At 42.1% G+C, this 20,353-nt stretch overlaps 2 protein-coding genes across 4 annotated transcripts; one reads left to right on the forward strand and one right to left on the reverse strand.

Moving 5' to 3' along the window:
- The first annotated feature begins 412 nt into the window (after positions 1-412).
- galnt3 (UDP-N-acetyl-alpha-D-galactosamine:polypeptide N-acetylgalactosaminyltransferase 3 (GalNAc-T3)) lies at positions 413-11,879 on the forward strand. 3 transcript variants are annotated; one of them, XR_005709151.1, is made up of 13 exons: positions 413-739; positions 1,297-1,566; positions 1,911-2,439; positions 3,215-3,387; positions 3,993-4,142; positions 4,371-4,605; positions 4,705-4,822; positions 4,986-5,186; positions 6,895-7,026; positions 7,251-7,352; positions 7,458-7,610; positions 7,724-8,086; positions 11,819-11,879. XR_005709151.1 is itself a non-coding variant. In XM_040149234.1 (13 exons), the coding sequence occupies exons 3-12, from the start codon at positions 1,943-1,945 to the stop codon at positions 7,835-7,837; spliced, it is 1,875 nt and encodes a 624-aa protein (XP_040005168.1). In that variant the 5' UTR covers positions 413-739; positions 1,297-1,566; positions 1,911-1,942; the 3' UTR covers positions 7,980-9,220. The 3 variants fall into 3 exon arrangements, 2 of the variants coding, with proteins under 2 accessions (XP_040005168.1, XP_040005167.1); XM_040149234.1 differs by lacking the exon at positions 11,819-11,879 and having other exon boundaries at positions 7,724-7,837; positions 7,980-9,220; XM_040149233.1 differs by lacking the exons at positions 413-739; positions 11,819-11,879 and adding an exon at positions 899-1,173 and having other exon boundaries at positions 7,724-9,220.
- csrnp3 (cysteine-serine-rich nuclear protein 3) lies at positions 11,195-19,709 on the reverse strand. The gene is made up of 5 exons (XM_040149235.1): positions 19,645-19,709; positions 16,584-16,752; positions 13,522-13,781; positions 12,996-13,292; positions 11,195-12,770 (listed from the first exon to the last, which is right to left on the reverse strand). The coding sequence occupies exons 2-5, from the start codon at positions 16,744-16,746 to the stop codon at positions 11,616-11,618; spliced, it is 1,875 nt and encodes a 624-aa protein (XP_040005169.1). The 5' UTR covers positions 16,747-16,752; positions 19,645-19,709; the 3' UTR covers positions 11,195-11,615.
- Between the last annotated feature and the right edge of the window lie 644 nt (positions 19,710-20,353).

Below are 20,353 nucleotides of genomic sequence, written 5' to 3' on the forward strand. Positions count from 1 at the left end.
TTTTGAGTGTATGTGTTTTGGGTGCTGACAATGCTGAGAGAAAACAGTGCAGGGGGGGTTCAGGCACATGCTGTTTTTACGTTCATCACAAAGACACCAAACTCAAAATTTCAACTGATTTTGGAGCTTAAAACAAGGGGCTCTTGCAGAAGGGCACTGTCTAAATTAAAGAACATTTAAGCTTTATTTGTCAGAATTGAAATGTCCTGCTCTATCTGTTAGAGAACCTATTTTTAATCTTATACATGACATTAATTTTGAACATTGTAACGTACATTGATATATATACTTTTCAGCTTATGTTTAAAATGAAGTTATTTAGAAATATGGTGGCTCTTTGGCCTGATTTTTTTTTTTTTTTTCCTCTTGATTTAATTGATGCCATTAAGACACGATCTGAACAAACAAATAGACATCCCTAGTATCCACACAGACAACTGCCACATATACAAACATTTCGAAGCGCGGCTGGAAAACATGCAGGACTCACAGTGAAGATTTTAATGGACACAATAAACTGGATGCCTGCCGTGGATAGGAAGTGCCGGGGAACACAGTGACTACAGATGGACTCACTGTGCCAGTCAAAGGCAGAAAGACTTCAAACTGAGCACCAGAGCAGGCTCCCCGCGGCTGGAATCCGCCTTGTTACTCCGTCAGGCATCCAGCTCTCCGTGAAGACCATCCGCCGTGAGAGACCCGGGAAATTAAAGGATTAGACAAACTACCGAGTCCGCTGGTGAGCGTCAGTTTTTACGACTTTTGTCCCTAACGAAGGCTCTGATGTGGTCAATAATGTAGGCAGATCCGCCTCCATGCGGAAAGACTCTTTAACTTTTCCTAACCCACGCTGGGCCATGTGCGTTTTCAGTTTCTGCAAGTGCTCGCGTTCATAAATGGAAGCTCTGCGTGTAAGATGTGGTGTTTTCTCAGAGAGCCCGATTGGATGCGGTGGGCTGTGTGTGGGGTATAGTGCGTTCCTCCTTTATTTGTAGCCCAGCAACTGTCCCAGTGAATGACCAGCTGAACAAATCCTATTAATGACACCACCATTGAATCTGAGGAGCTCCGTGGAGAACAGTCTGCAATATTGCTCCAGACAAAGTGGCTGCAGCCCACCTTGGCCCATTTGTCAAGGTGTTTGTCAGGATAAATCTTGGATTCGGTCGAGATGTAGGCAAATTATATTTTTTTAAAAAGCTTATCACAGGACATAGCTAAAGCTACAGTTAAGGCAAACCGTGCCATCGTCAAAACTCGTCTCTTGAAATACTTGCTGTCTGATTTGTACTCCAGGTATGGATTTTGACACGCAGGAGTCGTCTCTGCGCAAGCGCGCCGGCACGTCTCCTCCTTCTACCTGAGGGGAGCGCACCTTGATCCACCGAGACGGAAGTTTTGTTAGGGAAGAAAATCGAGCAAATCTTTTTGTTTCCACGGAGAGTTCGTTTGGAGTCCGGGGGACAAGTAGAGGATCTCCGGCCAAAGCAGGATGCCATGCGTTGGATTTTATAAGAAGAATTTAAAGGGCTTTTCCAACCTTAATTTGTAGTTCAGCGACTGATGGTACGTGGTCTTTTTCTCTGGGGGAATCCGGAGCAGGGGCTGTTTGTTGATTTCATGAGCCGATTCAAAATATGTGATTTGTAGATAAAAGCCGACTGCTTTAAGCTTCGACAGGAACTGCTCCACACAAATTTTTTTTATTTTTTTATTTCAAAGATCAGAAGTTTTACAGTTGTTTTGAGTATAAGTTGTTAATGTAGTGATATGGAAAGTAATGTAGCACTACTTGCCTGTTTGTTTGTTTTTTTCCTGAAAGCCAAATATCTTACATTTGGTAATTACATTAATGCTGACTGCTCATCCTCATTAATCCTCTGAATATATTTATTTATACATAATCTCAGTCCAAAGTCAGCCTACTCTCCATTCAAGAAGAATGACAGCTCTCCGCAGAGTGCTCCGAAGGCGACTGCACCCAGTTAAACTGGCGATAGTGGCCCTTCTCTTTGTCACATTTGTGTTCCTCATACAATGGGAAGTGGGGAGCCAAAGCCAACAGGAGGACCCCTGGCTGAAGGAGATGGCAGTGAAGCGGGACGCCATGCTGGGCATGGTGATGGGAGCTGTCAATAACTTCAGGGATGTGATGCCAAAGATGCAGATCAGAGCCCCCGTACGTCAGCAGGACAAAGCAGACAGCGTGTCCTGTCTGCCAGGTCACTACACTGCCACTGAGCTCAGGCCAGCTTTGGAGCGGCCACCTCAGAACCCTCTTGCTCCGGGAGCTGCTGGGAGACCTTTCCATACAGACTCACTGAGCCCCGAAGAGCAGAAGGAGAAGGAGAGGGGTGAAGAGAAACACTGCTTTAACCTGTATGCCAGTGACCACATCTCCTTGAGCAGAGACCTGGGCGCAGACACAAGACCTCCAGAGTATGTCAACCTTTATAATCTGTATGCTTTTGATAAACCCATACAAAATAATTCATATCTACCAAAAGTGTCACAGAAATGTGCAAGAAAGAAGAAGATCATGGTGTAAGTGAACATAGTTCACCAATTAATGCTCAGTTCATTTTCCAAATAATTTTGATTTAAAAAACATCATGTAATTGCACCACCTAGTGGGTGTAAATGTAGGTTTCTTGCTGTACAAGAAGTACTCCACAATCCCTATTACTGCTCCATGGATTCATGTATCGGCCCGGGATATAAAAAACGAAAAACACCTACACAGATTACTGTAATATAGATGGGGTAATGTAAAACTGCCTGTCTGATCCAAACAAATTCATCACATTTGCTTTTCACAACTGGGGAAAATCTTAGGCAGAAACCACAGAGATGATTGTTCTGACTGGGACTTTCTTTCAGCATGCCTGCCCAGTTACTGTGGCCAGTTCAGGAAGAAGCACAGTTATGTTTGGCTAATTACATTACATCCAAGCACATGTAAGTCCAAGTAAATGCCAGTACATAGTCAGTACATGACACAGACAAAAAGCCTACCTGGCTATCTTGGGTGAGTTACAAAGTCTCTCTTACTCTGATATGGCAGGTATTTCAAAGGCTGCCACACATGCGGTGTCACATTTGAAACGGACACCCCACAGGGGAGAGTCTTTAGATGTAATAACTAGACTGTTGTGCCACTCAGGAACTATAATGGACAGTCAGATCTTTGTGCTCTTTTTCCTTCTTGCTGCAGATGTATTGAGCAAACCTTCAAGCGATGCCCCCCCTTGCCGACCACCAGTGTGATAATTGTGTTTCACAATGAGGCTTGGAGCACTCTGCTAAGGACAGTATACAGTGTCCTCCACACCTCCCCAGCCATTCTCCTCAAGGAGATCATCCTGGTGGACGACGCCAGCGTGGATGGTAAAACTCAATAGGGCCTTTCAGGACCGCTCTGCTCTCTTTTGGGTTTGATTTCATGCTGCACGTTGGGTGGGCAGCTCTTTGGTGTGCCACGAAACGAGCAGAGAGGAGCTCCATGCTCCCCTGCTCCTTCTGTGGCCGATGGAGTGGGTTACAACAGGAAGTGAGAGGCTGCTAGTGAATACTTTCCTAAGAGAAATTAGCAGTGGTTGTGCTTACAGATGACTCAGAGTTAACTCTTGTAAACAGGTCTGAATGAAGGTAGGAAACAAAATGCTGGAGAGGGGAGAAGTTTTAGGGAATGCCGTCCATCTGACACTCTAAACTCAGTTATTTGTTGAGAGCAGGCCATAGATGGAGTGCTGCTGTACAACAGTTCTCCTGACAGCCAGCACTATTAAAGATGTTAGGAAGACCGCTTTGTTCTTTTTTATCTGTTTTGAGTCTTATCTTTCAGGCTGAGCACTATGATATTATATATTTATCACATCAGCAATCGCTTAATCTTTATGAGACTGTTTATATTAGCGTGTCTAACATTCACTCATTAATTCTTTCTACAAAATGTTCACCCTCCAAGTCTAATGGATATCGCATTCTTTCAGATGTGTTGAAGGACGAGCTGGATGAGTATTTGAAGCAGCTGAGCATTGTGCGAGTTGTCCGACAGCGAGAGAGGAAAGGACTCATCACCGCACGGCTGCTTGGTGCCTCTGTGGCCACCGGTGACACGCTCACCTTTCTGGACGCCCACTGTTAGTTGGCACCGCTGACGTTGCTCACACATTAAAACCAGTTGCATGTTAGCCTCACCCTTACTTACACACCCACAGGCCAACAGCTCAGTGCTAGATCCTCTTGAAAGCCTAGGCATAGGTGCCATGGATTGACATTGTATAATTAGCCATATGCTAGTTATTGTTAAGAAAGATGTGATGCAGTGTCCTACTTGTGTGTGTGTGTGTGTGTGCGTGTGTTAACAGGTGAGTGCTTTAATGGATGGCTGGAGCCTCTGCTGGCAAGGATAGCAGAGAACTACACTGCAGTAGTCAGTCCTGATATAACCACTATTGATCTCAATACCTTTGAGTTTATGAAGCCTTCCCCATATGGCCAGAACCACAACCGGGGCAACTTTGACTGGAGCCTGGCTTTTGGCTGGGAGAGTCTCCCAGATCATGAGAGAAAAAGGAGGAAGGATGAAACATACCCTATCAAGTAAGTAAAAATGGTTCATGAATATATAACATCACCCTTATATAAACTCTTGTTTCATTTTGGAAATAATTAAAAATCTTTAATGAAATCTTTCCACAGGACTCCCACATTTGCTGGTGGGCTCTTCTCCATCTCAAAAGAATATTTCTACCATATTGGAAGCTATGATGAAGAAATGGAAATCTGGGGTGGGGAGAATATTGAAATGTCATTTAGGGTAAGACATTGCTAGGCCGTCATTTTCGATGTGCAGCAATCTTGTTCTTTATCATTGAGCCTTTTTACCCATTGAACCATTCCAGTATCCAGACGGCTACAGAGGCGTGTCTAACTGCATGTCATTATGCATCTGTTCTGTGCTGTCTCCCATTAACTTGCAGGTGTGGCAGTGCGGAGGACAGCTGGAGATCATCCCTTGCTCCATTGTTGGTCATGTTTTCCGCACAAAAAGCCCCCACACCTTCCCCAAGGGTACACAAGTGATTGCTCGCAACCAGGTTCGACTGGCCGAGGTGTGGATGGACGACTACAAGGAGATCTTCTACCGTCGTAACCAGCAAGCTGCGCAGATGGCAAAAGATGTACATACTGATTCTAATGTGCCTCTGAAATCGTGTGTCCATCCTGTGATGCTTTCAAATGTTTTGTCAAAATCACTGACTTTGATGGAGCAGCAAATTGCTCTGCAGCATTATCTTTGACCTCTAGGTCTTGTGGTCATGTATAAGTGGTTGTTAGGACCACTTAGTATCCTCCCCCCTTAAGACAAATTTGAGTAAATCCAGCTTCAGCAATAAGTCTGATCATTACTTACTTAACATACTCTGCAGAGAAAAGCGTAGAATTACGGGAGGACTCAGCGTTTCAACATTGTAATTCTCAATGCATGTATTCTGTAAAATTGAAACAAATTCTTCAAAATGGAGAAAAATTAGCTATTAGGGGCTGAAAGCTGTCACTGTAAAGCGACAGAGGAAAATGGGCTCGAAGGAAGTCAGCACTGGTAAATGACACAGGCTTTCAGCATTTCCCAACATGTGGTCCCATAGGTGCTATAAACTGTTGCCTCAGGGCTATACCTTACAAAGCGGGCCAGCCCTCCTCCGCTGGCTTCAAACAGACATGCCATCATCAACAGCTTCAAGGAATCCACTGTAGTAGCTATCAGTGTGCACTAGTGCGAGCAGCGTCCTCATCATTATAGTAAGTGTTCTGATTACTCAAGAGCATGAGGTGCTAGCAAATCCTTTTAAATGTGCTGTTACGCTTCAGTTTAAAAGGGACAGTCGTTGAATACACTTCTCTATAGTTAATTTGTTTAAGAAAGGAGTCATTAGATCACTGGAGCAGAGGCATATACTTTAGGGAAGTGAAGTAGAATTTTTTTTTTTTTTTTTTAAGGCAGTATCTATTTGTTTTGGCCATGGTTTTATTTCTGTAATTGGAGGAGAGATAAGAGTGTGGCTCTGTGGATGGCAAGGTCAGTCAGTCAGTCCACCACTTTGTACCAGAGTAGGATATCTCAGGAACTGTTGGCTGGATTGTCATGAAATATGGTACAAATTTGATTTGCAGAGGATGAAGCCTAGTAACTTTGGTCATCCCCTGAGTTTTCCTTGTGTGGCGCAATGAAGTTGAGATTTTTTTTCTTTAGTGAAATATCTCAACAACTATTGGATGGATTGCCTGTGCAGAAATTCATGGTCCCCAGAGGATGAATTGTAATAACTTTTGTGATCCCTTTTCCTCTAGTGCTGTTATCTGGTCAAAATTTTTACTTTGTGCAATACTTCACTTTATGATCAAATACCGGGAAAACTATTTCCCACCTTCCTCGGCTGTACTTTGTACTTAGTGCTACTTAGCAAATGTTATCATGGTAACATGCTAAACTAAGACGGCAAACATAGTAAACGTTATAGTGTACCTGCGAAACATCAGCATTGTGAGCATGTTAGCATGCCGATGTTAGCATTTAGATCAAGGCACCACTGTGCCTAACATGGCTGTAAACTCTTAGTATTGATTTTATTCGCTTTTGTTTTCCTACATATAGTAAGTTCTCATTAATTCTTGCATTTTAGTGTGGATGGCATAGAAAGAAAGATACGAAGAAAAATTGTGTGGACCTTTTCAACACATAAACAGTGGTTGTCTTATTCAGAAATATACCTGGCAGTGTGTTTTAGTCACACATCTCACAATAGTAATAGAGTGTATGCCTGCAGTATGAGTTGACGACAATATAAAGGTACTGCTTTGCTCTTCCGTCCATTATTGTTTTAACAGGGCGCATTTGGAGATATCTCCAAACGCATGGAACTCCGTACGCGGCTGCAGTGCAACAACTTCTCCTGGTATTTGAAGAACGTTTATCCAGAAGTCTTCATGCCTGATCTCAACCCACTTCGTTTTGGCTCTGTAAGATCACACACCCCACCACCAGCTATCCTCTTTCCAAACCTCAGAGCTGTCTAGCCACTGTGGGTTTCCACTTAGGATCTCCAGAGGGTACTGAGCAGTTCCAATTTGACACCACTGAAAGCACTCCAGAGACTAAAGTTGTTTGAACAGCTTGCACTGGATGTTAGTTTTTCATTTTGTTTCCTTTCACTGCTTTCCCCTTTCCTTCTCTTTCTTGGTAGGTGAAAAATGTGGGCAAAGACTCATGTCTGGATGCTGGAGAGAACAATGAGGGTGGGAAACAGCTGATCATGTACCCATGTCATGGACTCGGAGGAAATCAGGTCAGTTAGAAAATGTACCTTCTGTGACTCATTGACAAAACATAAGAGTGGCTTTTAATCACAGTGATTGATTGCATTTTTTTTTTTCTGTTTTCTGTGCTGTAGTATTTTGAGTTCTCCACACATCAGGAGATTAGACACAACATTCAGAAGGAGCTGTGTTTGCACGGGGCAGAGGGGGCTGTGAAGCTAGAGGACTGCCAGTATAAAGGCAGGAATACATTTGTAGGAGCAGAGCAAAAATGGGAACTTAAGGATGTGAGTTTGGTTTTTTGCATTTTTTTGCATCTCTGCACTGTTTTTTTGGTTTCCGATGCCTAGGTTATCATTTCTGTTTAGGAAAGTAAAGGCTTTGTCTTCTCTTCATATAGAACCAGTTATTCTACGTCCCAGGACTGAACATGTGTCTGAGTGCCCGTCTTGAGCATCCCTCTCTTGCCGTCTGCAACCCCTCTGACAGATACCAGCTCTGGTCCTTTGTCTGAGTGTGCAATCTCACTTTAAAAAATAGCTACTCTGCATAGGCATACTAGGATCATGAGTATACTATACTGTATGCAGTTAATATGCAATTTTTTTTTTTTTTTAGATCAATGACATTGAGCTATAATTTATTTTTATACATAGAAGAACTGAACTGCTGCTGCTGGAATGTTTGGATTTTGGGAGAAATACAACAGGCCACTGCTGGAAGGAAGCATTGAATCAATGCCCCAATCAGACTGTGAACTGAGGTTCGTAGATCAATGAATATGCACTGTGTTGACAAGTGCCTCTTTTGTGTTTGAGATGTTTTCAGTACTCCAAGTGTTCACAACCAACACCTGAAGTATTAGGTATGTATAGCCAACACTAAATATTTTCCACAGAGACTGGTACATGAATCTAAAACAAATTCATACAAAAAGAACAGTAGATTTTGTACCTTTTATAAACAAGAGGTTCAAGTTGGACTCAGATAAAAAATCCCAAATGTTATGCACCAAAGAGACTGATTGTGAAAATCTGAAACACACAAGTATGGTGTGCGTTGTCCCTTTTTAAAATTTTTTTTTTTTTTTTTTTTTTAGAAAGCCAACCTTTATTCGGTACCATCCAGTGCCTTGGATGCAATTTTATTCTGGGTGGGGAAAAGTGGTTGGGGGATGGTGGTGGAATGGGTGGTGGTGTGGTAGAGTGTTCTGTTTATACATAATATTGGCTTCTACAGTGTTGTGACCAAAAGGGTCTTCTGATCAGGGTTGAAGTAGATATATTTAAATTTAATTATTTCCTGAGGTCATGCCCAGAAAACTTTTGCTATACAAAGAATCATGAAGACAGAAGAATGATCAACTGAATGCCTATTTGGATCTGTATGTGAAGTCGAGAGACAGTGACTTGACCCTTAAACACGAATTATATACAGTTAGTCCACACACCAGACTTTGGTGTTCATTTCAAGCTCTTTTTATTAACAGCATGCGTGCAGTCAAGCATCATGAGTGAGTGAAGAAAGATGCATCATTCTTCAGATCTCTTTATTGTGGCAGTTTTTACCTGTTTTATTTAAAAATTTTATGCCTTGGTGTTTTTAAAAGGGAAGTTTCAGTGTAAAATTAATGCACTCAAGGAACTCTAGTTGCTGATCAAATGCCTGAAACTCTCCCTCCACATCTAAGTAGGAGTCCACTAATGAATTTCTGGTGCAGGCACTAGTATTTAGATGGCTGTGGAATATTGTAAATTACTTTACGTTTTTGACTGGGTGGGGAACAGATTCAATTTGAATGTTTTCCTAAAATGGAAACTGTTCGGTTCTGTCAGAGTGTTTTGGTATTAAGATGTGTAATTTTGAGCTCAATAAATGCAGTTGGGTAGTACTGAGAGCCACTTTGTCTCATTTCTCCCTGTGGGCTGCAGAGGGCGCTTTGCACTAAGAAATCCCTACATCGTGCTGTTTTGGGCATATCAATAACAACCTCAATGCTGTGGCATGATGTGTGCACAAAAACAAAAATATTACATCAGGAGCGATTAAGATCAAAAGAGCAATTTTAATTAAACGTATTTCAAAATCATGTTAAAAATGAAACAACTGAAAATGAAGTTGGCTCTATCTACACTTGGAAAACCAAACACATTGAAAAAATTTGTACCATTTGTGCAAAACATATGCATTTCACAGAATATGAAATAGAGTTAAATAAATCAGGCACATGAAGCTTTACAACTCACAACCAGCATGAAACAAAAGACAATTTTAAGATAGTGAAGCAATTTACTCAATACAGACTTTTAATAAACCACAATAAATACACATTTCCATATATCATTCATAATAAATACGGGAAAATAAAATCAAACACAGGATTCTTAACTGGATGCTGTGTCATTGTATCTAGCCTTCACACACTGTATGCTTTGGCACAATTAATCTGCACTAATAGGCCATGTTGATGCCACTGATTGCCTGAAAGCAGTCTGTACACTTCATTTGTACCACTGAGGTGGCATGAGAGGTCCCATCTACTCAACAGTCACACGGGAACACCAAAACGTCAGGACTAACCCTCGAGATTATGAAGAATGGGCAGATACTCGGGAGCTCGGAAGAGGGATAAATACCAGTATTCATGCAGAAGCAAAGAGCTCAAGGTAGAGAACTTCAGCAACATATTCCAGTAGTACTACCCACTAAATTATTGCAGTCCCCAAATTGTTGAGCAGTCGCTTCAATTTCCTGTTTGTCAGTGAATTTATAAAGGTGTGGTAAAAGATTATTTACAGATTTTTGGTAAACACATTTTTGATATCTGGCTGTCATTTTCGATGGCTCATTGGACTCAGGAGTCATATAATGTAGCTGTTAATTACTGATATAAATCATGTTTGATGATAAGCTTTGATTGTCAACCTCGAACATTTGTTTCCCCCATATACAGTTATGAAAACTGTGGCAATTTTTTTTTGATGTAACCAATGGTGGTCTAAGTCTGTCAAAAAGACAGTCAATTAAAAGCAATCTCAGTCCACTTTACTAACGATTTTCTCCAGAAGAGAAAGCCTGTTTAAAAACCCTCAAACTATTGCACTTAACATTTCAATAGAACAAATCAACATCATTATTGGATCCACATAAATAAACATCTTTGTTATTAGACCTCGGAATGTAGCTTATACAGCGTTCAAAAGCAGAAATCTCATAACCAGTTAATTTATGAAACACTGGCACATTATTTTGGGTCAATATTTTGTCTACAGGACTGGTTACTGTTGCTTTCCAAATGAAGCCTTTTATGCTAATTTAATGATAAAGATAGTGCTCTGTTGTCTATGATGAATCATAGAGCCTCTCATACTTTTGGAGATATGTAAAAGTGCTACTTTATTTATATCCCTGCATCAATGAAATGCTTCAAGAATAAATCTTCATTTGTAGTGACACTTGCTAATCATGTTATTCTAAGAGTGAACAGTGGGGGGAAAAAAAACATGCAAGGTTCCATAGTTTTCCACCGTTCAAGTATTTATCAGTTAAAACCAACTGCATTCCACTGGACCCCCACGCATAAGTGCTAAAGGCTGGGAATTGATTTTGACATGTCTGACATTTTATGCTATTGATATTGTACTCCAAACATACAAACAAGATTTCAGGCTTTTTCATGCTTTTCAAAACCATAGAAAAGCATATAATAGTGAAAAAAAGAAGAAGAGAAATGTACATTATGTATACAACACATTTTTTTATATAAAACAATGTCATTTATTTTTTTTTCCTAAATGTCACTGAGATTCCCAAAACAGCATGCGCTTTGTTATCAAAACATTTACAATATATAAGTATACACATAATTCAGAAACAATAAATAAACTGACAATAAACCTTTTTGCACATTTGACACATACAGTAGACATAGAAAAGTTCAATCTACAGTACAATATCTGCTTAAAACTAGAACTTTACATCTGAAATTACAAGATACATTGCACAGCATGACATAACTGATGTTTTGATGTGTTTCTGATCTTCCCATATTGCAGTTAAGCACACACTGTAGCGGAGAAACCTTCAGGAGCGAACAGTTCCTCAAAACCATTTCCATCATGAACCTGTGGCTTTATAATTACAGATGAAAATGTACTATGGGGCTGTAAATTGCTTTGAAATTTAAGGTCAGATCATTCAAAAAGGTGACGATAATGTTCCCTTAAAATACCACTTGGTCAGGCTCAAGAAAAGACGCAATAATGAAAGAACACTTCAGAACGTTTGGCCCACTAAATGGCTGTGACCTCCGGGCAATGGTCTGGTAAAGGGAGGTTCTTAGTAGTGTTTGCTAGTAAGGTCAGGTCAGAATGTCTATTAACACTGGTCTCTTGCTGTGGCTGTTCAGCTGACATACATGAGCTGCGACTGCTGTAGGAACTCTGGGTATTATTGTTCAGGTAGTTTTGAAACTGTGTCTGGTTCTGGCTTTCAGGCTGCTCCACAAATGCTGCTTTGGACAACACCTTCTTCTCCTGATCGGGTGTGTAGCAGGTCAAAGGGGCAGCTGGAGCACCATTGGTAAGAGTGAAATGGTGATTAGCTGTGTATTGTTCTTCAGCCTGATTGGAGTAGTCTGAGTACCGCTCAGCCGTCATGTTGAATGGTCCTTGGGCCATGCTGCCATTGGCCATGCTGCCATTGGCCGTGCTGCCTGGATCTTGGAATGCTAAGGCTTCCCCATAGGGTTCACTGGGTTGGCTGGTTTGGCCATTTGAGATGGCACTGGAGCTCCCCAGCTGATAATACTCGGCTGAAGAAGAGTTCATTAAATACGTATTTCCATTCATGTGGGCATCATGTGCCACAGAGCCATCACTGTAACACAGCACAGAGGACAAAGGGACCACCTCAGAATGAGACACTGACTGGGTCGTCACGTCGTCCTCAAAGTTCTCAGACTTCTCTTCATCCTCATCGTCCTCCTCCTCATCCTCCGAGTCGCTGTTAGCTAAGCTCTGTGTGCTGGAGTCAGACAGTCCGCTGCAAACACTGCTACTATCTTCCTCATCTTCCTCATCTTCTTCATTTTCCTCTTCCTCTTCCTCCTCGTCTTCTTCATCCTCTTCCTCGTCATCTAGCGGCTCCTCCATCTCGTCTGCATTCTGCAGGTGCATGCCGGCCGTCTGTGGAACAGCGTCCGACAGAGAGTATTCCAACCTGTGCTGGGATTGAACCAGGGGGTTTCCGCTTCCCAGGTCGTTAGTTTCACTACGGTAACCGTTAGTGGGGGACGCCTGCTGCTGCTCACGACTCTTCTCCAGTTCAAGCTTCATTATGGTGTGCAAGAAATGGGTCCGAACTCGGATGGGATTAAACTCCACTCTCCCAGCTGAGTTGCTGCAGCCCTCTTTTGTGCAACCACATGGAAATGACATACGGTCCACCTAAACAACACAAAAAACATTAAAAAAACACAACATTTACAGTGCCATTCATTTTATTTTGAGCAGATGACCTATGAAGTGTGATGAGGAGATGGTTTAAGTACGAAAACAACAAAAGAAAGTCATTGGTCCCTGCACCTTCTCTTTAAATGTACGGCATGTTTTGCTGTTCACAGGAAAGAAAAATAGAACACTGACTGAAAATATGCGTGTCGTGGGATTTACCTGGCACTTGATCCCGGCAATGCTGCAGGCACAAGTCTCTGGGTCACAGAAGACTCTGCAATCACAGCCACAGTCCTCTCTGGACATCCGGATGGCCCGCAGTTCATGTTTCTCTTCCACGTCAATCTTCTTTACCCCAGAGGAGCGCAGCAGTGCCCGGCGCTTCTTAGTGGTAAGCGGCTGCAGGAAGAAGTACTCGTCTACCTCTGTGTTGTCCAGATCGATGTCATCGTCAGAAATGTCCTCTGCCGTGAGCGTGTTGGCCTCTTCAGACTCCACTGTGCCATTCTTAGTCAGCTGAAAACAAGAGGGAATCAAATCCAAGTCATTTTATAAAAGTAAGGGAACAAAGAGCTGAGCCCGAAGACAAAGGGTTCTGTTTTTTTTTTTTTTTAAAAAGACCAAAGTTATTTCTGATTCCTTACATATTTGATACTAATATCTGTTGAATAATGCTCATAAAATCCTCTGTACAGAAAGATTTTCGAGGATGATTTTATTCAGATACAGATCGCTTCTCCTTTACCTTGAGTTTGATTGAGTTGAGTTTCTCCTCCTTCAGGTGGTCTCTGAGCATGTCTCTGTGGATCCTTTCCTGCTCCAGTGCGAATTCACCCAGGGAGTACTGCCTGACCCAGCTGTGCCTGTTGGACATGCCCAGCGTGCTGCCTCCCTGGCTGGGCACACTGGTGAAGCCCTGCCGTCGGCTGAAGTAGTACACTGTCACATTCTCAAAATGCACCCTCCTCGTCCGCAGGCGCTTCTCCCTCTTCAATATTGATTCAGCTGTAACGGAAAATGGCAAAAAAAAAGCAGTGTCAAACGCAGTGATGTTGAAGTGGTACATTGTGTGTGCTTGTCATCTTGGTTGTAAACTGCTTAGGACAATTGATTAATCCCATATGGAAAGAATTACAGCTCCACACTGCAGATCACTGCGTCAAGAACAATTTCAGCCAATTATTTTTTTATCATTTACACATTGTTTCATATCGGAGTAGAAATGTTTTATAGCCATGTAAAGTCTGTTACGATGAGTGACATTTTTATGGCAAAATGTGGGATACAGATTGCTGCTAGTCCTTGTTTTTAAATGCCTGAAATATGGAATTCCTTCTTGCCATCTTTACAATGCGCTTCTCCGTATCTTGAACTTAACACAGCTTTGTGCGGAGGGTTTTCATCACATCTCTATGCTCCCGCTTGGCATGCGAGTCCTCGGTGTGCCTTTTTAAGGAGAGCTCTACGAGAGGGAGGGGCAGAGAGGAGGGCAACGGTGAAGCATAAATAATCCCCTGCCTGGCCCAGCGATGAAGAGTGCGGGTTCGTAGAAGCAGTGTTCCCAGCATTCACCCCATATCAGACAGACAGGACAAATAGAAACCATCTGGTTCCAACAGCTCTCCACCCCATGCGAGAGGAACAATGAATTTCAGTACAGCTGTAGAGCTGTCAGACTGAGGGGTACAGAGCAGAGCTGCAATTATCTACAATAAGAAATGCAAAACAGGTATCAGTTTGTTTTAGGTGTCAGAAAAGTTAAGAGGTGTTAAGGTCTATGTAATCAGCTTTTTTTAGGATGCCTATATTAAAGCTAATAAGAAAAAGCTTTGAGAGTCTTATGCCCTTTAAACTTAGACTCCAACCTGATTATTTCTGAAATGCTCTAAAAAAACAAACACATTACAGGTTTTTTTCCTCTTCTCCCTAAACACCACAGAATGGGATGTATACTAAAACCACTCAGGACTTAATTGTTTTCATCTTGCTGCCAAGTCAGTCAGTCACTGTACATGCACATGTCACTTCACAGACGCGCAGTCTCCATAGTCCACAGCTCCCTTGTTGCTGTGAACTGACCTTCTCAAGCCCCCAGCTACCAGCAGCTGCAGCTGACACAGAGGCCAGGCCCGGCCTCTAGGGACGCAGCACCCTACTTATGTCTGTGCCCCCCCACAGGAAGGAGGCTTACAGACACCCATCTGCATGTCATTCACACGGACAGTTTTGACATTGTCCTTTTAATTAAAACTAAAATATAAAAACTAGTTTTTGCTTACTTGGCTAAAATAGTTTAATTTAATCAAATAAGAATTGTGCCCCCACACACACACACACACGACTCATTTCTTTTGTCCTTTAAGAATTCCATCATTGAGATTTTTGGCCAGCAAGCATCTAAATGCTTTCACAATTCTCCAAAGGATTAATAAACTACAACTGTATAATCTAGTTCACTCGCATTTTGTCTCATTTCTTAGACAGTAAAATTCACATGAGCACACTGTTACTTATTAGAGATGACTTCAGTGTCCTTTTGAACCTGCAGAGGAGACATGTCTTTTGTGGCTGGTTTATCTTTGATTAAAAGCGCATTCTTTAATACAAAGTCAGTTCAAGGCAGGAATAACTGGAATTTCTCAAAAGACTTCTTTTAAAGCATTTGTATATTTAAAAGCAAAACTGGTAAGCTTCACGGAATCTTTGCTGTGACCTTATCTCAGGAAACCAAAACTGTTCTTTCAAAACAGCCTTTTTTGCAGATCTACAGCTCCATTTTAGTTGTTAATATTTTTTAATGTTAACTAGAGCTGAAACAGCTTCTCAATTAGTCAATCTACAGAAAATTAATCTGCCACTATTTTGATAATTGTCCAAGTCACTTTCAAGCAAAGTGTATTTTATGGTTTCAACTTCCTTAATATGATGGTTTATTGCTCATCTTTGTTTTAAATAATTGTAAACTTAATATTTTTTGGTTTTGGACTATTGGTCGGATGTAACAAGATATGTGAAGATGTCACTTTAGGGTTGAGGAAACTGTGACAGGCATTTTTTTTGTACCACAACAGATGTTCTAATTGACTAGTCGACTGATTGATCGAGAAAATAATCATCAGATTTATCAATAATGATAATAATTGTTGCTTGCAGCCCTATCTTACCCACCGTGCATTACCCCTAATTTTGAGTGTGCATGTGGTGGGCTTTTTATGTTTATGCAAAAACAAAAACATGGCACCAACCCCCACTCCCTCCTCCTTCGAAAAGGGCTAATTCATCAAAAATATGATTCATATGGGCAGATAATTAATTACGAAGATAATTTTGTGTTTAGATGCTACGCTGCTCTTAGAGAGTGGTTCATTTACATGTTCAGTACTGCCAGTGTTGCACACACACACAGTTTGAGACTGCATCAGCTCATTCATCTGGCTGGGTCTGTAGATTGATGCTGTTCCTAATGAGGGAAGCTGCCTGCATAGCCTTCCCCTTTAGTACAGCACTGGACTCTTAGCAATACTCAGCCTCCACTCCTCTCCTCTCCAATGCACAGCCACAACTGTAAATTCATATTACACTCCCTTATCAACAGACATGCAGATTTGTTTTCCCTGACCTGCACCCGGCATTGATTGTGAGCTACAGAATCAGGTTATCTCTGAGTGTCATTCCCATCTTGATTAAAAATCCCTTGTGCTTGAGCTTTGTTTTCCTCGAGATAAAATGAGGACCTTAATCTTACCATCAATAGCACACGTTAGCCACACTGAGCACAAAGCATGAATTTAAAAGACAGGCACTCACGGGTGAAAGGGCCCGAGGCAGAGGGGTTGACACTGTCGCTGCTATCCCCACTTTCACTGCAGGAGACCTCATCATCAGACTCCCGCAAGGAAGAGCATGGGGAGGAGGTGGCTTCCACCTCCTCAAATTTCCTCTTCAGTATTCCGCTCATGGCCCGCCGCATCTGCACCTGAAACCGAAAGACAGCAGAGGGGCCACACATTATTTAATATCCAGTTTAGGGCCTTCATAATCCTCAGCACACTCAATTAGCAGTGAGACACCCCCCCCCCACACACACACACACACAGGCAATCTCTCCTGCTGCTATCCCAGCTCCCAGGCGTATCCTGGGCGATTGATCACCTTGGCACAAAGGAGCTGAGATGGAAGGAGAAAGCTGCTAATTACATACTACGTCTGCAATACAGGAAGATCATTCCAGTGTCTTTGATTGAGAGGCTGGAGAAAAAAGGAGACTTGACCAACTTGTCTTGTACTGCTACTGGTCAGTTTGAAATTATGTACACTATATATGCATTATGTACAATGTTATGTGATTGCTACACCTAGAAAGTATAAAAAATGATCAAACATTCCACTGCCTTCAAATGTATTACATCTTACGGCACGAAGTGATTTGTAGGTATACCACACATCACGCAGCACTAGAGGAGGAATAGGTGAAGCTGCTGTTGATAGCATAATGACACCCCGTTCGTCTGTAACAAGCTTCTGTTAGGTCAGATACTGGCTACAAAAAAAGGAAAATGCAGCTACTGTCACCACAGAGCAGGGTAAAAAAATCTATACCATGATAGGCTATAATTTAACTTGTAATATGCTACAAATGCAGTCAATAATCATGTATCATAAAGCACGGTAAAAGTAATAGATAAAATGGACCAGAAAATATTACCCTGCTGCAGACCTTTTATTATTAAAAATTGCTATAATAGTATAATTTATAGAAGTAGTTCTACAGTTAATTCGGGTACAGCTGTATTATGCACAGTTCTTGAGGAAGAAGCTATCTTTGTATCTCTGTGTTGTTGCAGCTAAATAGTTGGGCTTATAGCACTTCATCCAGAGGCTGCAACAGAAGTGTTAGACCACTTCAGTGTCAGCTGAGAGGGGCCTTTAACTCTCTCTGACTGATGATGCAATTAGATGAGTAAACAAGAGCAAGCTCATCAGTCAAATACACTAAAATTAATCACCACTACACTGGAACTGGCTCTAATAATTTCTGCATTGTAACTGTCATATTATTTTGATCACTGCCTTTTCCTTTTTAATAGTATTCTGCCCTCATTCTGAAGTGTGTAATGGGTTTTACTGTTGCAGGACTCTTAATCACTTGTCATAATATCAGACATTGTTGAAAATGCAGTCCTTTAATGTATTTAATTGCAGAGCCTTGTGTTCCCTGTTGTAACAGCAGCAGCTGGAGCATCATGTCACATTTTAAAATAAACCCAGTAAAAACACTGCTGCTGTAGCACAGCAAGGATTGCTATGACTGGCAGCTTTTCCCTCACTGCCTTCTCTCTTGGAAACTGGAATCGGTAAAGACAGCATGCATCCTCACCCAGTTTCACTATGTCTATCTGCCAGAGCAGCTTGTGGGGGAGTTCCATTCACAGACAGCCTCAGTGTTTCATCTGGGCTCTGCCATTGAGTCATTACAGATGCAAATGCTGCCTGAGAGAAAGATGTGCAACCCAGAGAGGACTAGCGCTGGCAGCAAGAGGGTCATTGTTCCCAGGAGGCTGTGCTTCCTCAGCGCGGTGACATGGCACCACCAGCATTTGGACAACCTCCAGAGTCAACAACACTACCTACAACTAAGGAATGTGAGGCATCCTCCATCTGGGAGAAAGTGGAGGAGAGAGGAGCCAGTCAGGGTAACCTCATTAAGAAAAGATTTCTCTTCAAAAAGAACTGATATTAATGTGGAAGCAAAATCTGTCTGAAATCATCTTTTAGATTCTGTACAACCCATAACTGAGCTGGCTGACAAGAAACCATCGGTCTACTTTCTCTGCTGAGTGATTATGACAAGACATAATGAAATTAAGAAATGAACTAGTCCTGGAATATATTAAATTAGTCTTGTGAGATGTACAATGTTCATCAACATAAAATGCTAATCTAACATCAAAACAGTCAAGAAACCGATTTAATTCACAATTCACTTCATTTGCTGCCAAGCATTGGAGTGGAAATTTCCAGTAGAAATGGCCTGTGCAATTTTAGTCCATTTCCTAGCAAGGGTCCTAATTAGGTACCATTGTTGGAAACCTATTCGTATGCTTAGCCCTCAGCTGATGCTGCACTGGGCTTTGATAAAAAAGTGGTTTCCATGGAGATTCAAATGTACTCTCACAACTAGTGCTTTACCATATGACAGTGTGTCCAGTGTTACATACTGTGTATGACGGTTCTTCATAGAAAATCACTGATCTAAGCAAATGATGTTTATACATTTACAACAGTTCCTTTCTTTTAATGCATTTTTTGTGAGAGCAAGAGTTAAAAGTTAAAATCTAGAAACTGGACTTGCATGACAGCATGAGCCACAGTGCTGAGGGTATTCTAGGGTGAACCTCATCATGGCTAAATAAAAAACAGAGATTGTTGCTCCTCTCCAACAGCTCTTTCTTTGTCTTCCCTGCCTTACCACTAATCATGGCTGGGCAGCATACACTATGGTACAAGGGAGAATATCCCAGAGAAAATAATGCAGCAAAAGCCAGCTTGGAAAGCCCCTCCCTGTGTTTGCCTCTGTGCACACACATCAACTCTGGAAACCAACTCTTCTCCTTAATCAACCGCGCACAGCACACTAGCACACTTGCATTCTGGATACAATATTTTTTTCCCCCTTGTCATTCACAATGTTCCCGTTATCACAATAAAACGATGTGATAACCCAAGGCTCAAAACACTCATCCCAAGTGATGACAACAAGCCTATGGCATCTGGAGCAAGTCATGACACATCAGTCCTACAAATGACCACATTAGACTTCTGTGTGTGAGTGTGTGTGTGTGTGCTGGCCTTCACCGGAACAACTGACCTGAATCCACTGGCAGACTGTCCCTCCTTTCACTTTTTCTCACAGTAGCAAAGCCACACAATCACATATGTGGCAATTCAAAAAAGGTGAAACATGATGAATGAAGAGGTTCCCATTTTGTTTCAGTCCACTGACTTGCAGCGACCCCTGAGCTCCACGGGCATGAGAAAAAAGGGTGCAGGAGTGTGAAGAGAGACTTGCAATTTTCCAGCTCTGACTGCACTGTCGATACCATATGCTTTATTGTTGCAAGATGACAGTCTTTCTCGCTTTAACTCCCTCTCTGTCACTGTGTTCCTCTCTTTCTTTCTCTTTCTCTCTCTCTCTCTCTCTATGGCCACACAAAGGCTCATTAGCTGCAGTCGGCTGAAAGGCAGGAGCCTAACTGGAGTAGAGTGGAGCCGAGCAGAGGCAGCCTGTGAGATCACATGGGTGAGATGTCTAAGAGAGAGAGAGAGAGAGAGAGAGAGAGAGAGAGAGAGAGAGAGAGAGTCAGGCGTGCCTCTGCTCCTGCTGTCTGCAGATATTTTTACCAACATGAGCTGGGGAGTGGAGGGGGACAGGAAGGGGGAGGAGGGGGCAGAGGTATAGGGGGATCGGAAAGAGGGAGAAAGACAGAATGTTGGAGAAATGGATAAGGGGGGTATGGGAGATGCAGGGCAGTGGGAAAAGAGGCGGAGGGGGGCATAAAAGAGATGCAGAGAGGAGG

This window comes from Xiphias gladius, chromosome 16, assembly GCF_016859285.1.
Source record: "Xiphias gladius isolate SHS-SW01 ecotype Sanya breed wild chromosome 16, ASM1685928v1, whole genome shotgun sequence".
Taxonomy (NCBI): domain Eukaryota; kingdom Metazoa; phylum Chordata; class Actinopteri; order Istiophoriformes; family Xiphiidae; genus Xiphias; species Xiphias gladius.

Excerpts from the sequence above, each read along its gene's own strand:
- galnt3 (XM_040149234.1), top strand. The coding sequence starts at position 1,943 with ATGACAGCTCTCCGCAGAGTGCTCCGAAGGCGACTGCACCCAGTTAAA. Across the intron at positions 2,440-3,214 it reads GCAGACACAAGACCTCCAGA|ATGTATTGAGCAAACCTTCA; the intron begins GTATGTCAACCT and ends TTCTTGCTGCAG. Across the intron at positions 5,187-6,894 it reads CTGCGCAGATGGCAAAAGAT|GGCGCATTTGGAGATATCTC; the intron begins GTACATACTGAT and ends TTGTTTTAACAG.
- csrnp3 (XM_040149235.1), bottom strand. The coding sequence starts at position 16,746 with ATGCGGCGGGCCATGAGCGGAATACTGAAGAGGAAATTTGAGGAGGTG. Across the intron at positions 13,293-13,521 it reads TCAACTCAATCAAACTCAAG|CTGACTAAGAATGGCACAGT; the intron begins GTAAAGGAGAAG and ends TCTTGTTTTCAG. Across the intron at positions 12,771-12,995 it reads TTGCCGGGATCAAGTGCCAG|GTGGACCGTATGTCATTTCC; the intron begins GTAAATCCCACG and ends TGTGTTGTTTAG.